Here is an 18,784-nt window from a genome sequence, read left to right as displayed (position 1 = left end):
TCGCATAGAGGGACGTCAGAAGAAATCGGTCCAATCAGAAACGTACGTTCCGCTGGTTTGTCCAATCACCTGCTAGCTCTAGTCCACTAACGATGACGCAGTTCAAGCATGCCGGTGGACGGAGGATGTTGAGGTGAGCTCTCTGAATGTGAGTTTTTGCGACATTAGTAGTACATTTTGTGTTTTTAAAGCGTGCACTTCTATTGGACTTCAGATGTGCGTGTTCACTTTTTTTTTTTATCCAGTAACAGCTGTTTTTGTTTCCACAGATTCCTCACCAGAACCTTAGCAGCTATACAAACTCACAGGAGCCTGAAACCAGTCGCAGTGCACCAGAGCCTCTGGTCTGAAGCCCGTCTTGTCTTTTCTCTGAAGCCCATAATGGAGCCTAAGCTGTACCGACCCCCTCTTGAGGTCCGGGGGATGACCTCCCTGGACAAAGAGGCCTTCACACAGACCATCACAGTCCCAGCCCTACGGGTGTCAACTGGGGTCCTTAATAAAGTCGTAAAGAGTCTGAAAAAGTCGACCATCCAGCGCCCGGGTGTGCCCAGAGTGATTCAAGACAAAGAGGAGAGCAGTGACTTTCGTTTAGTCCTCTTGGACCCTCACAGAGTGTCCTCATTAAGCTCCTTCAGTGAGGCCGAAGCTGAAGCTCTGAGGTCATTTAGTGTTGCTGAGGAGCTGCACTACTATGAGCTTAAGCTGACCTACGACAACCTGAAGAGTGAAGAAGTGCTGGAGGCTGTGCTGCCTCAAGGACAAGATGTGACCTCTGCGTTCAGCCGGGTGGGACACATCGCTCACATGAACCTGAGGGACCATCAGCTCCCATACAAGAACCTCATAGGTAACAAAGAGGGATTTACATCCAAAATAACGGAGGTGGTGACAAATTTAAGTATCAGCTTATCTTGGTATTCTTTCACATTTTTTAAATCTAATTTGGTGTTTTAACAAAAGTCATCACCTGCTTTAAGATGTGGTGACATGCAGGACCTAATTTTTGTAATCATCACAGTAAAGATAAAAAAGGACTTGCCACGTCTCACCAGATCTTTCTTTGATTTCTTCAGCTATCTTTGTATCACGTTTGGCACTGCGTTTACAATGAGCAGCTGCAGTCAAATATGACAGACAACTTCAGCTACATGCAAAATTGAAGCATCTGAGTATTTCTGTCCTGCAATGTAAATGCAGTGTTTTGACTCTGACCACACTTGACCTGCTTTATACTTCCTGCCATGTTTGTGTTTCTGCAGACTTTTTCCTTTTTTTAATAAAAATATTGGCATCCACAATTAACAAGTAACCACCTTCTCAGAAGAAAGGAAACTGATGGTCTGAAGTGATATTTAGGAAAAGGCTGGATTATCAGCTAGGCAAAGCAAGCAGCTGCCCCAGCGGGGCCCATATTTAGTTTCCCAAAATATCTGGAGGTTTCTCAGTAAAATGATTAAAAACAATATTTCTCCAAAGGTTATACTTTCACGATGCATGCACAGTTCTCCAACAGTGTAACAATACAATTGGCTTGATGATATCTAGTTCAGCTATTGCGAAGTAGACACCGTCTGTACAGAAACAGTCGATGTATGTAGTGTTTTATAGACGGATATGATCATGAGGAAGTCACATTTAATGACACTATGTCTTTGCTGCTTCTGCTGCAGGTCAGGTGATCATGGACAAAAATCCGGGTGTCACCTGTGTGGTCAATAAGACGAACATAATCGACTCCACTTACCGCAACTTCAAGATGGAGGTGCTGGCTGGAGAGGAGAACATGGTCGCCAAAGTGTGTGCAGTTATTTCCCATTAAGGATAAACACATACACTACTAGTCAAAAGTTTGGAATCCCAAGAGGTTCAGTAAAAAGCAACTGGACTCTTCTTATAGGTTCTTCAGGAAGAACTCAGGTCTTGAATTGAAGAATCCTCTAGGGTGCGAGGTAAAATGTCTTCAAGACGTTTACTGATGCTAAAAAGGTTACTGTGAACTGGATGATTGAGTATCTACATAGACATACACTACTAGTTAAAAGTTTGGACACACCTTCTCATTTCATGGTTTTTCTTTATTTTCATGACTATTTACTTTGTAGTTTCTCACTGAAGGCATCAAAACTATGAATATACACATATGGAATGTGGTAGTAAACATGAATGTGTGAAATAAGTCAAAACATGCTTTATATTTTAGATTATTCAAAATGATTACTGCTTGGCACAGTCAAAAAGCTGCTAAGAAACCACTACTAAGGAAAAGCAACAAGCAGAATAGATTTGTTTGGGCCAAGAAACACAAGGAAAGGACATTAGACCAGTGGAAATCTGTGCTTTGGTCTGATGAGTCCAAATTTGAGATCATTGGTTCCACCCGCCGTGTCTTTGTGTGACACAAAAAAGTTGAACCGATGGTCTCTACATGCATGGTTCCCACTGTGAAGCATGGAGGAGGTGGTGTGATGGTCTGGGAGTGCTTTGCTGGTGACACTGTTGGGGATTTATTCAAAATTGAACCAGCATGGCTACCACAGCATCCTGTAGCAACATGCCATCCCATCCAGTTGGCATTTAGTTGGACCATCATTTATTTTCCAACAGACCTCAAACACACCTCCAGGCTGTGTAAAGGCTATTTGACCGAGGGTGATGGAGAGCTGCATCAGGTGACCTGGTCTCCACAGTCACCTGATCTAAACCAAATGCAGATGGTTTAGGATGAGATGGACTGCAGAGTGAAGGCAAAATAGTAAACAAGTGCTCAGCATGTCTGGGAACTCCTTCAAGACTGTTGCAAAACCATTTCAGGTGACGACCTCATGAAGCTCATCCAGAGAATGTCAAAAGTGTGTAAAGCTGTAATCAAATCAAAGGGAGGTTATTTTGAAGAATCTAAAGTATAAAACATGTTTTGTCTTATTTCACACTGTTTTACTGCATAATTCCAGATGTATTCATTCATAGTTTTGATGCCTTCAGTGAGAATCTATAACAGGGGTGTCAAACTCATTTCAGTTCAGGGGCCACATTTGATCTCAAGTGGGCAGTAAAATCATAACATAAGAAGCTACAAATAAACGCAACTCCAAATATTTCCCTTAGTTTAAATGCAAAAAAAAGTGCATTCTGAAAATGTTCACATTCAATGAACTATCTTTTAACAAAACATTATGAACATTCTGCAGTTCCCTAAGCAAAAAAATGGTGAAATTTCAACAGTATTAAGCTTCACTTTACCATTTGTGCATGGCAATTTACAGATCACAGTTTCTACAAAGACACTTAGTCACATGTATCTGGAACTGAAAAATATTTTACAACTTGCCAAGATCGAGAAATTATTTGAAATTCACATTCATTTCCACATCTGCGTAGTAATCCTGTCACACCACAGCACACAAACTAAAGTGGGAATTATTAAGGAAAAGGTTCAGCTCTCCTGCCTTGCAAATGCAGAAAATTTATACATAAAAAATGCAGCAGTGCATCAACAAAAGGGTTCAACCAAACCAAACTCTGCTCTACTGAAGCTGCTGACTTACATTACAAAGCACAACGTTCACTGCCTGGATTCATTTTCACCTCTGTAATTTTTAAACTTTGCAAAGTCATTCCTCGGGCCGGATTGGACCCTGTGAAGGGCCGGTTTTGGCCCGCGGGCCGCATGTTTGACACCCCTGATCTATAATGTAAATGGTTATGAAAATAAAGAAAAACCATTAAATGAGAAGGTGTGTCCAAACTTTTCACTGGTAGTGTGTATCTGTGTAAATACTCAGTCATAAAGTTCACAGTAACATTGTTAGCGTCAGTAAACGTCCTGAAGACATTTTACCTCGCATCCAAGAGGATTCTTCAGTTTAAGACTCGAGTTCCTCCCCAAGAACCTATAAGAAAAGTCCATTTGCTTTTTACTGAACCTCTTGGGATCCACACATATGTATATAGCGTTGCCTTTTTTTAATAGATATTCTTGAATACATTCAGAGCATTGACAGATTTTTAGGAATGTCTCTAACATTCGTCATCTGTATTTGTTGCAGGTAAAAGAAAACGGGGTGACATACGAGTTTGATTTTTCCCGTGTTTACTGGAACCCCCGGCTGAGCACAGAACACCAGCGAGTGGTGCAGCTCATCAAACGTGGCGACACTGTCTTTGATGTGTTTGCTGGCGTGGGACCCTTTGCCATCCCAGCTGCCCGTTTGGGTGCCAACGTGTTAGCCAACGATCTCAACCCAGAGTCCTATCGGTGGCTGCAGCACAACTGCAAGCTTAACAAGGCGGAGAGCAAAGTCAGAAGCTTCAATCTGGATGGCAGAGCGTTCATCCAGGGACCTCTGAAGCAGGAGCTGCCTGCGCTGCTGAAGGGAAAAGCCAGTGTTCATGTGGTGATGAACCTGCCCGCTTTGGCTCTGGAGTTCCTGGATGCTTTCAGAGGCCTCCTGCACCAGGAGACTCCCACTGACGAAAACCTCCCGACAGTTCACTGCTACGGCTTCTCTAAAAACGATGACCCTGACACTGACGTGGTGAAGAGGGCTTCTTGCAGCCTCGGATTCCCTCTGGAGAACAGATGCTCCGTACATTTTGTGCGTAACGTGGCACCCAACAAAGATATGATGTGTGTAAGATTCATACTCCCTAAGGACGTCCTCTACTGCAGTGATGATGAACACACAGGTGAGTCAGTCCAACAATAAATTCATCATGGCTTCTGTATGAACACCAAACAAAGAATTAAAACATGAAAATACCATTTATAGGAAAAACCTGCAGCCACACGGGGAAACAGAGGAAGAAAGGTCTATGAATTAACAATGAACTTTCACATCCCCTCCAGACTTCTTGTCTAATTAATTCTTGCAACATTTTAAAAAATCTACATATTTTAACTTTTAGTCATTTTAAAAAAGCAAAGGCAAGCATAAATACACAAAGAGCAGATGTTAAAACATTAATGAGAAAGGGAAGCGAAGCATGTTTTTTTTATTAAACTATTTTCTCTATCTTCTTCAAATGTAATTTATAAATTTCCACATAACTTAAATATAGTTTGCTCCATGATAATTTTAGCTTTCATATCTTTGATCCAAAACTGTAATTTCTGTAAGCATTATTTTTTCACAAGTTAGAGGTTAAGCAAAAGGGTTTTTTTCAGTGCCAAAATTAATACCAATTATCTATAATGAAGGAGAATCGTAACAGATGTACACTGACAGTAAAATAGAAAATCTTTGTAGTCAAATTTAGACAAAACAAACCCAATCCCAAAACTTTGTTAAAATGCCTTTGTTTATTAATGCTTTGCATATTTTTTTATTATTTTTAAGTAAAAGACAACTTTTAGACTTTTATCTTTCAGTGCTAATCGTCTGTTCAGGAAGACATGTAACCAATCAGATAGTGCTGTTCAAACGACAGACCGACTACAGATGGAGAGAGGCAGCTGCATCAAAGTCAAACTAGTGCAATTTTATATTACTTTGAGAATTGTTTAAAAAATTGTTCAAAAAAATAATACCAAAAAATGTTTGAAAAATGCTGAATATTGGATCGATATCTTATAACTAGCCAGGTCCATATTCAATATAAATAAAGCTCTAAGATGTTTTTTTGTGTGTGTGTGTGTGTGTGTGGGGGGGGGGTACTGATATTATATTTAGCGTATTTGTGTTATCACCGTTATGCTGTGCATTTGTTTTTTTAGGATTTCACTGAAATTCCAGAGCAAATTTTATTACCCTGGTGGACAGTTATAGTTTGTTAGATTTTGTTTCTTTTGTGTATCCACAGAACCATCAGAGGAACCGGCCCCAAAGAGACAGAAGTGTGAAGAAACCACACAGTCAACATAATAATCATTTCAACCTGGCACTAGGAGTGCAAGATAACATTTGAGTTATTTTTTAAATTGACAAGCGCTCTTGTGATAGATGTTACATCTTGTCATAAGAAGCTTCAGCTCAGTAAATTACTTCCTTCTGTTTATACCTAAATCTGTTATAGTTACTCTTAAATGCTGAGTTGGTTCATTTTTAAATAAATCTGTAAAATGATGGACACACACTCATTGTTAATTGTCATTTAATTAAATACAAAAATAACAGAAAACATTAAAAAAAAAAGTGACAGACACCTTGAGCTCCACCCACCACAGCAGCACCGTGGTAGCGGTACTGTATTTATAGTCCATTCAGTCTCACTGCAGGAGCTCTGGATGGCTTCAGCCCTTCGCAGGGAACAATCCACTGAAAGCATCCTGGATGGCTCGATAACACGCCAGAGCTGAGGTGTATCCTCCAGCTGTTTCCTGAAGCATGGCAGCCCGCACGTGGTTCAGATACCTGAGAACACACACAAGGCTCTGCTCAGAAACAGCACTGAGATATTTAGTAAACAATTTGCCTGACTGGCAGCTTGAGAGCTGGTAGATCCTGTGAGTGTAACTCGAGTTTAAGTTTATTCTGCATTAAATCCACACTTGAGGTCATTTTTTCTGCCTCTCCGGGACCCTTTGGCTCTTTGAGATCAACAAAGACAGACGTACCCAAACACTAACAGTGGAACACCTTGTGACTAAAAGCCTCTCCAACACGGCTCTATTAAAGTATTATAGGTGTCTTTTATTTTTTAAGTGCTTACAGATGTATCCTGCCAAAGCCCCTTTTCAGGTTCTCGAGCAAAGCCAAAAGTCACTGTTTATTTTCACATTCATGTGCAGACGGAAAAACAGTGGAGCTGTTAATTCAGTCTCCCCGTCTTGTCCCCACAGTGATAGCTGCCCCTCCACTTACATGTTGTATAGGGGGGTTTGACCTGTGTCCCCACCAGCTCCAATCCTTTCTCAAGAGTTTCTGTGCATTCACAAAGTGGTCTGTGCTGCTTTCTAGTCGTTTCTTACTACAAAGCTAAAAAAGCAAAGTCCTCCAGCAACTGAGACAACACCCCCCCTCCCTCTCCTGCCATAGTCCTGGCAGAGAGGTCTAAAGCCCTCACACGAGTCTGGCTTTGTGGCCCCTGTTCCTGTGAGCTGGGGAAACTTCAAAGTGAAATGGGAATCAAGAGCACAGACAGCACTCTGTGATTTCTATGCCCATTCAAGCTGCTTTACAGAGTAACCTAACACCTGTGGGGAGGCTCGGAGAGACTGACGGAGTTGTGCTCTACGTGAACAGGAGACGGATAACGGAGAAAAAGGTGTCGGCGAGACTACATGTCGCATAGATCATATTTTGCTTTGGTGTTTTATGATTCTACGAGGTGCTTTAGTGGTTTCTTTGTAACTCAATAAAACCTTGAGTGAAAATAAAGTTGAAACATATTTCCTAGCATGTCTCTGATATAAACACATAAAGTCAAACATTCACGAATACCACACAAGATCTCACCAGCGATAGCCAAGCACAAAATGTCAATCAGGCACTGCGCACAAAGCGCCACTCATCACCCACTAGAGAAACAACACACAAGTTCAAAACAGGAGGCCCAGTGATTAATAATAACTTCATTAGGCCCAAGCTGCTGTAGCCTGTCCTTCAGAGCACTTGAGGGAGGTCTTCTCATATGGCTTCCTGCATCAGATGAGTGCTATCTATTGATTATATTGTACTGGGCCTTTTTAATGGTGAAAAAAGTGGGCTATTTACAGCCTGGCTAAGTCTGCTCTTCCTGCTAATCTAATCCCCAAGCTACTCATGTGGTCATTCCTTCCAAGAAAGCTGAGAGCTCTGTGTAACTTTATACCTGCCTGCCCCTAAGGAGAGAGAGAGCAGGAGAGCAAAAAGAGAACATGAAGGAGAGGGAGGAAGAGGGTGCACGATGGAGCTGTGGGGGTTGGGAAGTAGAAAGAGCAAAGGAGGATATGAGGTGAAATCACCTTTGGGTATCATCATCACAAACCCTCTTCTCTTAAACCAACCCTGTCTGCCCTCCGCTCACCCCAAACACCCGAGGTTATTTCAGTTCTGCTCCATTAACTCAGCTGCTATATTCGCATCTTCCCATAAAGGACAGCAGCGTACATGTACGTACACATGTCCGGCTATAGATGCTGTAAACTCGACGCTTTCACATGACTGTACTTGAGAACGCTGACAGATTCAGAAACACCTAAGACATGCAACAACAAGAAACGCATTAAAAATGTGCTGCCCGCTAAAAACAGGCGGCCTCTTTACGCTGCCTTCAATCATAAAGTGAAATACAACACACACCCACACGCCAACTATGAAACAGACGCTTCGATCCCCTCTGACACTACTGTTTCACTGTGTGCACTAACACTCTCCCACCCCATCAAGCCCCCGTCCCTTCTTTCTCCCTTTCTCTCCGAGGACTGGACTGCCTTTTGTTCGCGGGCCACTGAAACCCAAGCCGTTTCGGCCGGTAACATCTTTCACTCTCCGGGCCCCACTGGAGCATTAGCTGCAACACGATATGGGTCTTTTCAAAGCTTCGTATTATTGGGTAAATATGGGTCACTTTGGACTGGCCCATTATGTCGCTTAGGGGGAGCGGGAAAGGATGAGTGCAGGTGATGAAGACAACTGAATGACAGTGTGACACAGTGTGCGTGTCAGACTGCAGTTGCCACAAGGGAATATGACAGGGAGTTTGCATTAACTCAAAGTGTCACACTCAGATCTTCATCCCTTGAAACAAACAACACTCTTAGATTCCTTTGGAAAGCATAATAGGTGATAAAGTGCTTGTGTTATTTTTGAATCCCTTATTCCTACCATCTGCTATTACCCTTTCCTTTTAAATAGCAGACATGTGCAGTTGGATCAAAACTGTTCAGAGCTAACAGCGTTTTTCCACTTAGGTCTGGAACTCTGAATACCTGGGTAATGTCTCCTGCTAATGCTAATAACGCTCACGAGATTTTCCTGACGGGACCCAAAAAGTATTCCCCACTCCTGCGGCCTGGAAAACACCACAGAGCCCCATCTCTAATTCAAAGTGAAAAGATAAGTGGCGAAATGTTCCGGCGAGTTCTGCGTGATTTCCAGCTGAGAATGTGTGGCTCCTTTTTGTGTGCGGATCGGCATTGTTGCCTCTCCTTCTGAATGAAGGGTGTTTGGGTTCTTCAGGGAAAAAGCTGCAAGGTTGGGACTCTGGAGGGGAAACAGCAGATACCAGAAGGAGGTGCAGGCTGCATTGGGCCTCTTGTCTAGACTCCATGTGTTGGCAAAAATTGGATTAAGAAGGGCTGTGGAAGCCCGGGCTTGATGGAAAAGAAAAGAGGCCTGTAATGCTACAGCGGCTATTTCAACAAGCCAACATTTAATCAACATACAAACCACAGAGCAGACGCACAGGACAGTGGAGTCCGTCTTAAACAATGCTCACTGCAGAATCACTGCATGTGTTTGGCTTTACATTCACACAAGCTAACAAATAAGCCAAACTGGCACTTCCGGCAGTAGCTATATGAATGTCATTTACTGAGAGAATCCATAAATCCTCAAGTCCAGCACCTTCTTTTAGTCTCAGCTCTGACCTGAGACCGGTCCTCAGCTCAGCACCTGCCTGCTTTCACGACTCCCTCACTGATCCAGGGTCAGCATTTGTTTTTGCAGCACAAAAGATCAGAAGCTTTCTGGTTCGTTCTGTCATCAGCGTGACCCAAACAGTGTACAGTGACTTTCAAGCTGTTTTGTAGTAAACTCTGCATTCAGTCGAATCGGCACAGGAAGGAAATAAATGACGTCTACAAATCAATAAACCCTACCCTTTCTTGTTCCACAAGGACTGAAACCTCATTAGCGATGTTTATTAAAGCAAAGGAGCTCAGTCTGGTGTGTTGAATGCACAAAGAGGGCAGCGGGCAAGCGCCAGCCAGGCTATATCTGAACGGAGGCTCCCCATACTTCTAAAAGGCCAGTCATGAGCCTGCAGGATGACAGTGTGGATGTCCGGAAGTCTTCCTTTAGCGCTCTGCTCCAGCAGCAATTGAGGATGCCTGGCCTGGGAATGATGGGAGGTGGAGGTGGGGGGGACACACAGCCACACACCTGCCAGATGATTTGTCATTATAGAGGGGTCAGCACTCAGCTGTCACCCCCTAATCACCCATCCTACCCCTCAAGTCACCCCCCCTTCACCCACTAAACTTCACTCCAGTCCTCCCAAAACACCCCCTGCATTCCTCAGGCAGCTCCGGTTTCACTCACAGCACTGCTACTCCATCTGCCCCTCCTTCCTACACTCTGCCCTGAGAGAAAATGTACCCCTGTGAGAGACACAGCACACTGAGCGCATTGTGTGGATGTGCAATGTGTGCTTATGCCCCCCCATGAGTGTGTCTACACAACTCACATGTGTGTCCGTACATGTTTATCTAAGGCCAGAGCTGTTTGTATCGATACCAAAAACGAACCGACGGAGCTGAATTTTACCAGCACAGAATGTGTGAATTGGTCCAGGCGGCAGTCCAGAAACAAAACCCCCGTAGACAAGCCAAACACCGAGAACTCTCACAGGTATACTATATCTGTCAACAGCAGTCTTTCATCACTACGGGTCAGAGGTCACACTCTTTTCCATTGAACGTAGCTTCCTCTGGGACATGCAAGTGTGTGAGACAGATCCTCAGCCATTAGCCTACCCACTGTCCACCAGATTATCTCAAGTTGTACTCTGTGAGTGTGTTTAAGGGGGGCTCGGTGTGGTTACATCACATCCTCATGAGCCTACAAACCTCTTATCTATTATCATGTGTGTTCTCGTCACCACTGATAGGTTGAGTCTGCCTCTCTGCATCCTAACAGAGAGGAGAAGGAAGCGAATTATCGCTAACACTTACTTAAGGAGAGAACATGTCCAGAGTGTTAACAGAAGCTTTGGGTGACACTTGACATTAACACTTATAGAAATACATGCTCATTTGGAGTGACTGACAATCTCTAAGCCGCCCTCAAGAAGCAGCTAGTTGGTGTCAGTCATAAATAAGAGGTACGCTTGTTTTACCTCTAAAAAACAACACTGTCGAGCTGCCTATGATAAAGGTGTATTGTGCAACTTGTGCCCAAACTTAACTTCACTTCCTGGTCCAAGCATCACCTGTCACTACTCATCCAGAGCTTTTGTGCCTTAGCCCTGCACCTCCTTTGTCTCACCTGATGGGGGCAGTAGAGGCTGACTGACTGGCTGGACCACTGGCCTCCCACCTAATCGCAGCAGCTGTGGGACCTGCAGAGCCGCCACACACACCCCTAAAACCACCTGAAACACAGAGCATCTTTTTTTTCATCTCCTAAGCTGCCATTTGATAACTTTGCCCCCTGGAAAGCTTAGAAGAAGGAGGAGGGAAGCAAACTGCACCAAAGAGGGAGAACAATGACATGACATCAGTGTCATCGTTAACCAAATGGGGCCGTACACAATGGGAGGACATATGCTGACCAGTGAATGGCTGCTAGAACAAGACACACCCAGACACAGAGCAAAGGAGCCTTGACAGTTAGATGTAACATTCAGGGAATAGATTGACGATACACTCAGGAAGAATAGACTTGTCCCATGAGGGACTCTGTTCTATAGGTATCAGTTACAAAACCACCTCAAACACTAGGCAAATGCAGAAAGGATTTCAATTAAAAAGAAAAAAAGGGTAGCACAAAAGGAAAGAAAAGGTACCGAAGGGGGAGGGCCATAATTCATACATTAGAGTGGAGAAGCACCTCCTACCCTGAGGTGTGCCTGGCAAGTCCCCACAGCCCACATGACAGGAGTTTGTTTTGTTTCTCTAGCTCTTAAGAGGGGAAAATGAGACAGCTAATCCCCTGTACCCCTTGTACATTGCTGGGCCCTTTGCCCCAGGGGTGAGGAGCAGAGGAGAGGCACAGAGTTCCAGTCTGTCGGTGTTTGTGTAAAACACACACACAGAGTGTGTGGAGCTCTCAGCTTGTGTGTATACACAGTTATGAGCACCGTCAGGCTCAAAAGCAAAGCACACAACCTCAGACAGTGCGCTGCAACAAACAACTCTCTACACAGAGCAGTGTATGTTAAAATAGTCAGGAGACATCACCTCACCCAGCGCTGGGTGTTGACCCTGCCACCTCTAGGCTGTGATACCAATAAATCAGTAAGCAAGAGAGGCTGTTATCCTTGGAGTTCCCTGCCCACTGGTGTCGCCTTCACTGGCCTGGTTTGGCCTGTCCTGGGTTCATCTCAGGAGGAGACTGCTGGTCTGTCTGGCACACAGCCCGCAGAGAAAACAATAACACTAAAAGGAGATCTCTTTCAGATGACCAGAATACACACAAGACAAATGTACCTCCCACTCTGTCATTCTGTAATGCTGCCTCTGTTTCTGCCCGCTCTTTGGGTCAGAAATGACTCACCCACAAGTAAAAAGCTTCTAGTCAACTACAGCGCATGCTTATTTCATCTCATACTTCAAGAGAAGATCAATATTTGCACAGATCTATGGGAGGGAAAACAATAGTGATCTGGCCTCCACCAGCTCTGTCTGTTAATGGTCTGTTTACTGAGACAGACAGGATAATGGTCTGGGTGTTGGCTGGTGGAGAATCAGACGGTGGACACACTCCACTCTGTTTCTGATATAGTTAGTCACAATGGAGCGTAAGAATCTGTGCTGTAAGGAGCTGCGTATCAAAGTAAAGTGTTGGTAATATGCTGTGAATAAAGATGGGCCATCTTGTTGACACAGTCAGGTTTGCAAGTCAAATAGCTGGCCTTAAGCCTCCACACTTTTGTAGTGACTGCACTCGCTTTTGGCTATGCAAATTTGAAATCTGTGTGCCCCATCGCTGCAGTCAAGCTTTTAGGTCTTAGCCATGGAAACACTTAAATGGTCAGTGAAACAATGCACGAAAGTCAATAGTTACTGGCTATGTTGGTTCTAGTAACAAAAGACACTGGCACGTGCAATGAGTGTGTAGTGTGGAAGAATGCAGGATATCAGATATCTGAGAAACCAAGTTAAGCTTTAGGGCTCCGTTATGGTGACAACCCCAAACTATCTGAGGAAAAGCCCTATTGTTGTGCAAGAGTCAAACCATATCCCAAATATGGTACTATTTGGCAACGTCACCAAATATGTAGTTGGATAAACATAAGCAAAGCATATGCCTTGAGACGTTATCTAACAGTAGTAAAAGTAGATCAAAGACCGCATCTCTTGAAAGAGTTCATCTGAGGTCACGCTAACCGGCGCCTCATTCTTCAGCTCATAACTTAAGCATCAAAGCTGTGTTTGTGTGTGAGAGAGAGTGCATGACTATTTGTGGCCCAGAATACGAGACCCGTCTCTCCAAGGTGCCATCACTCTGCTCCTGTCAGTCTCAGCACTCTGAGATCCTGGTCCTGCACCTCAGCTCTCTTGTGGTCAGTGACCTCTGATCTCCGCCCCTGGCCCCATCAGGCCCATCAGATGGATCTGTGCCTTGCAGGATCAGAGAACATGGGATACATGAAAATGCTATTCATGGCCGTTTCCACAGATTCCTCTGGAGTGGCTGTCCTCTGCATATTGAGAGAAAAAGAAAAATGTCATGGCTGACTTGCATTTTCATCACAGAGTGAGAGGGGAAAGTAAGGGAAGGAAAGAATGATTTGTATGCAATTTAAACCTCATATACTCTAATTTAGTGATGGCAGAAATGGATTCAAGAGTACTCTATGGACCATGTTTAGTGGTCCTGCTGACTCCCAGAGCCAAATCCAGGGTCACTGGTAGTGCTCTTGGCCAGCGGGGGCAGAGCTGGAAAGATGGAGAGTTCAGACTTGGAGTCAGGCCAACCAGGCAGGGAGAGGCTAGCAAAGCTGGCTGCCAGGAACTGAGGGCTGTGATGGCACCACTGACTATCCTGGATATCTCCCTCGCACCAAAGCACTTAACATGCAGTATAACCCAACACACAAACAAACAAACAGATACACACACCATTCTAATAAACACGCGGATGTCAAGGGATGCGTAGAAAGCTAAAGAACACAGGCAGGAGGAGAGCATCACTCAGAGACCCATTAACCCCTGGCTCCCAACCAGAACAGTGAGCAGGCGTCCTTTAAGTACATGTTAAACATAGCTAGTCTACTTGTGTGTGCACAAGTGATTTATGTATTCCTTCAGCGTGTTCATGTATATGCATGTACATATGTCCAAAAAAACAGCTCCAGCTAACATGAAGACTTGGGGTCAGTTTTCAGAGGATGAAAATGATCATTGGTCGTCTTTTTAATCAATGAAGATCACAGCAAACTACCAACAGCTATTTAACCCTTCGGACTAGTGACTAGTTCTTCTGGTGAGAGAATGTGTTCATAGGACTACTTCCTTGTGCAGAGAAGTGCATCCCCAGGAGAGGAGCTCCAGACTAAACACTCTGTTCATTCAGCTGCTCCCTGTCACCCCACCGACAAGAGACGGATGCCTGACAAGCACTCCCAGCAGAAAACCTCACTTTTTCCACCAATTATAGAGAGCAATGCGGAGTGGGGGAGGAGGCAAAACTTCAAAATATTATACACACTGGCATTTGGCGCAGCGCATTGAGCAACCTCTGTCAGAGAGAGATGGGCTAATTTCAGGGAGACCTGCGCCAACACAAACAACTGTTCTGGCTAGCTTTCATTGTCAGCACTTGAGGTTTGAGTCGAATTTTTCAACGCTCCGCAGCCAATTTCTCTTTCCCCTATTTTTCCCCCCATATGATTTGTCCTTGTCCAAGATCCCAGTCAGTCTTTCATCGCCTACACAGTCAGAGCTTAAAAGTATTCTGGTAGAGAACAAACTCAGATCCAGATGCTCATCTACATACACAAACAAAAATAGGCAATATTTTTTCCTTGCAAGAAAACTAGTATTTGCCTACATGAGCTCATGCACACACTTATTTAAACTAAAATGCAGGCATGATTTCTAGGTGCAGCGCATTTTGATGTATGCACTTCAATTCAGGTTATATCCATCAGCTGACAGAGGGAAAGCGTGAGGCGGTGGGAGTTTAGCAGCTACTGCTTTGGTCTCAGGGTGCTGTGTGCTGGGATTCATATCACAGCCATGTCAATGTAAACATCATATGTTTCTGTTTGGGTCTCCAAAGCAGTATTTACTTCCACTTTGATTTTGTTTATTAAAGGCTTTTACTGTTCAACATAAAAGCAAGGATCCATGGCAGGACATTTGGAGCACAGGCTGTAGTGCTACATTCACCGTCTACTCATAATTCTTACAGCTCACGCACACTCCTGGGTACATGCCAGTCAAAGAGATGGGCAGCACTACAGCGCCATTATAGAAACCTCACACAGTCGGGGTCATATCCTCTGTGGCGAATCCTACACACCTTTGCACATCAGGGGAGGAGCCCCCGAATATGAATGTGTATGGAGGAGGTGGATGCTGAGGTGGAAGCTGAATAGGCACTTTTGGAGACCCCTGTTGCCTGAACATGCAGCCTTTACTCTGCTCCAGTATTGAGGCATCTGTCTTTAATATAAGAGCTCAGCTCAGCCCATATTTATTCAGGTACAGCTGACAGAGAGGGAGAGACAGTGAAAGAGGCGTGGCCTTTCTTTTTCCTGGCAGCCGTGCAGCGCTCCTGCGGTTTTTTGGGGGGCAAAGGGACAAGGCGAAAAAGACACAGACACTGAGACAGAGGGAGAGGGAGTGTGGTACAGAAGAAAAGAGCTGGTTGACATAAAAAGCATGGCTCCAGTCAGTCCTGTGTTGACTGGACATCCTGTGCAAGAGACGAGCCCTGGAGGCCCCGGGGCCACCAGGGAGGGGGTGTGTGAGCTCAACTCTCCAGTCTCACTTGATGGCTGTGTCCAAGACAAATCACCAGTGGTGCTGCTGTCACCGTGGGTCTTGACCAAGACAAACAGCCATGTTTTAAAATAAGTACCTGGGCCCTCACAGCCCCTTGCACCTCACCCACACTCAGGCACATCCATATCTCCTCACACGTTCAAGCGTATTCCCTTCACAGGTCATAGGCCTGGAGCTGTACGAGGTCCAACACTCTACACAGGGGACTCACTTTTCACTCTCTCAATGCTGTCTGCTCTGCACACACACTTGTGAATATTTACCACATCACATAAGTTCCATTGTGGCCAAAATGCTGGGACTGCAATAACAAGGGTGAGTATGAGTGTGCATGACACAAAACCTACAGCAGATGTAAGGGACACTGTGTGTGTGTGCGTGTGTATGTGTATGTATGTGTATATGAAAGCTCGATCGTCTGTGTATATCACAAAACCTCAAACTTAGCTGAATCACAAACTGCCAACTGCGCAGAAGTGTCAGCACTATTCTTTGCTTTTACTTAACAGCACGGTGCATCTTGGGACTTGTGGTTTGTCTGAACGGAGCTGTCTGTGTCGCTGCCTGCAGCCTGCACCAAAGGGACTGGTGTTCCTCACTGAACAGAGCCTCATTTATCTCTGTGGCAGAGTCCTTCCTCTCCAGCGTCGGTCCTCCTGGACCCTTGAACTGCTGACACTGGGGGCCCCCCCTCCTCTTCCTCCCTCCTCTGAGCTTCAGCATGCGGCAAAAATTGTGAGATGTGTTTCATCTGCATATTGATTAGCCTGGCCAAAAGAAGTCGGACCTCAGCACTTCACTGAATACATAATGTAAATAAGTGCCAGTTATTCAGCTTAAACTCTCCTGAAATGTTTCACCTTAAGTAGGTGCTTTTCCAGGTAATTAGGTAAATGTGATTGCGCAACAAAAGTCGATAGCAACTTTTATCTTAGAATAAAGTGCAGTGAAACTAGAAATCTCTTATCCTAAACATGCTGACATTATGTTCAAATATGCACCTCTCAGCCAAATGAAGGTTACTGTAAGGATGAAGCAGTGCTCAAAGTCAACAAGCTCACCCAAAAAGGATACGACCCCGTTTTGCTTCTGTCACTCAATAAAACCAGGCCGATGTCAGTGTGTGGGCATGCTTTAGTGCCAGCCAGTTGCAGTGCAGACGGCTGGGCGCTGGGCTGCCTGATGGATAGCTTACATTCTGTGAGGACTGGACCAATGGCGTCCTGGATTGATTGGCCCAAAGGGGCCGTCGGGGAAAGCGCTTCCTGTGTGTTAATGGACGCTCCTGCAGATGCACTGTGGCGGCTTGTGGCAGGGCGATGGTTGTTACTCCCTCTCTCTTTCTCCCAGCCTTCCTCCCCCTCATTTTGCTTTCACTATCCCAGTTAATCAGAGGCGAGTCCAGTGAAACGAACCAGGCTTCTCATACAGACCAAGTCTCTAGTAGCTCTCTAACACTACACCTACAACAAAAAATTATCACATATACTTTATCTGTCCTTAGTTTCCTAGAATTTCCAAAAAAAGTAATTGATATGGAATTGTACATTAATGGGAAGGTCCCGCAAAAGAACCTATTAATTTATTGTTTTTATTTTAATTTAGTAGCAATTATAAGTAAAACTGAGTTCCAGTAGTAATTACTTTATGCGTACATTGAATTCCATTCAGTTACCTGCTATTATAATTCATTACACAGCAGGTCAGCTGAACTTGTATTTGGTATTTACCTGAGTTTAAATGGAGCTGCTCCTTCAGGGAAATTTCACTGGAATACGCATATAAATTTAACCAAAAAATGTCAACTATTCCTTTCTGGAAATTCCAAAGAACTTAGAAGGAAAAAATGAACACATTGTTGTTTCTGTTCCTGTTATTTAACTTGGCAACTGTATTCAACTGTATTCAATGATAAATGAATACCTACAGTAAGTGACAGCAGCTGATGAGCCGACAAGAATGAGTAAAACAGTTTGTACCCGAGTCTGCCCAGCTGTTCCAGTTCAGGCACTCGGGGTCCATAGGTTTCAACTTGAAGGGGCTTGTAGTGGTACAGAACTTCCTCTATCCTGGGCACAGGCTGGAGCGACACCGTCTGACGCTGAAACAAAAAAAGACGGAGAGACAGAACATTCAACACAAAACAATAATTTCCATTGTCTCTGTGTAGCGCAACACTGGAAACTATGGTTATGGCACAATGGTAAAAACTATTTGGATCAAGCTTAATGTCAATCAAACTGCAGCATGAACAACCACCAGTTCTTGAAGGACTGGTTTGGAAGTAGGAGTTTTGTCAAACAGCATTTTTATTTTCCCTGGGCACTGCTGGTTTGGTGGAGAAACTCAACTGTGACAATGACTGAGCATGTTTTTAGTGGTCAACATACTACTGGCAACTCAGCAACTATTCTTAATGAAAATCTGACCAAAAGGAAATGAATGTTAATATCATACAAGAGAACTGTGGTCTGGTTGATGAGGAAATGTAATTCTTGGTAACAAAGTAAATTAAATTTGGATCAGAAATTGTTATTGGCTATTTCCACGAAACCACCAAAAAAACAATCCGAATGATAGTGCATAAATGATGAGCGTAGTTACGTGCTGTTTCCATTGTCTTTCCATGGGTTCACCAAAGTAGTTTCCAACCAACCCTGCATGAATCTGAATGTCAGTAAAATGAGGCAACTACTTAAGACTGTTCAACAAACAAATGTTTCCCTGCTGTATCTCCTACAGTCATAAAACCTGCAATGTCAAGCATTATAAACTGTAGTCTGTTTTATAAAAGCCTTCAGTCGATAATTACTCAAAGATGAGATTTCAGTCAGGCTACTCCAGTTCCTAATGCTCTTGACCATTGTGATCGAGTGAGAAATACGAGACTTCTTAAGGACACTGTAGAATTGTTCGATTTGGGGCTCTGCCATCAAAGGGGAATTTCCACACAGCATCAGACCACTC

The 18,784-nt window shown here is 44.1% G+C and overlaps 2 protein-coding genes across 3 annotated transcripts in view; one reads left to right on the top strand and one right to left on the bottom strand.

The window, feature by feature from the left end:
- Positions 1-15: 15 nt before the first annotated feature.
- Positions 16-6,075, top strand: trmt5 (tRNA methyltransferase 5). Of its 2 annotated transcripts, none has more exons than XM_022221718.2 (5): positions 16-133; positions 270-850; positions 1,674-1,798; positions 4,050-4,689; positions 5,803-6,075. In XM_022221718.2, exons 1-5 carry the CDS (start codon positions 93-95, stop codon positions 5,862-5,864), a joined length of 1,449 nt encoding a protein of 482 aa, XP_022077410.2. In that variant the 5' UTR covers positions 16-92; the 3' UTR covers positions 5,865-6,075. The 2 variants fall into 2 exon arrangements, with proteins under 2 accessions (XP_022077410.2, XP_022077416.1); XM_022221724.2 differs by having other exon boundaries at positions 56-148.
- Position 6,076: 1 nt separating this feature from the next.
- The window catches only part of mnat1 (MNAT1 component of CDK activating kinase), a 31,604-nt gene continuing 18,896 nt past the window's right edge, over positions 6,077-18,784 (bottom strand). Inside the window, exons 7-8 of the mRNA XM_022221730.2 lie at positions 17,797-17,918; positions 6,077-6,353 (exon numbers count right to left, since the gene is read on the bottom strand). Coding sequence (XP_022077422.1) covers positions 6,233-6,353; positions 17,797-17,918 — 243 coding nt within the window. The 3' untranslated portion in view covers positions 6,077-6,232. The remainder of the gene's footprint in view (positions 6,354-17,796; positions 17,919-18,784) is intronic.

Source organism: Acanthochromis polyacanthus, chromosome 1 (assembly GCF_021347895.1).
Source record: "Acanthochromis polyacanthus isolate Apoly-LR-REF ecotype Palm Island chromosome 1, KAUST_Apoly_ChrSc, whole genome shotgun sequence".
NCBI lineage: Eukaryota > Metazoa > Chordata > Actinopteri > Pomacentridae > Acanthochromis > Acanthochromis polyacanthus.
Note: the sequence above shows the minus strand (reverse complement) of the source record. Positions and strands in the feature narration are given on the sequence as shown.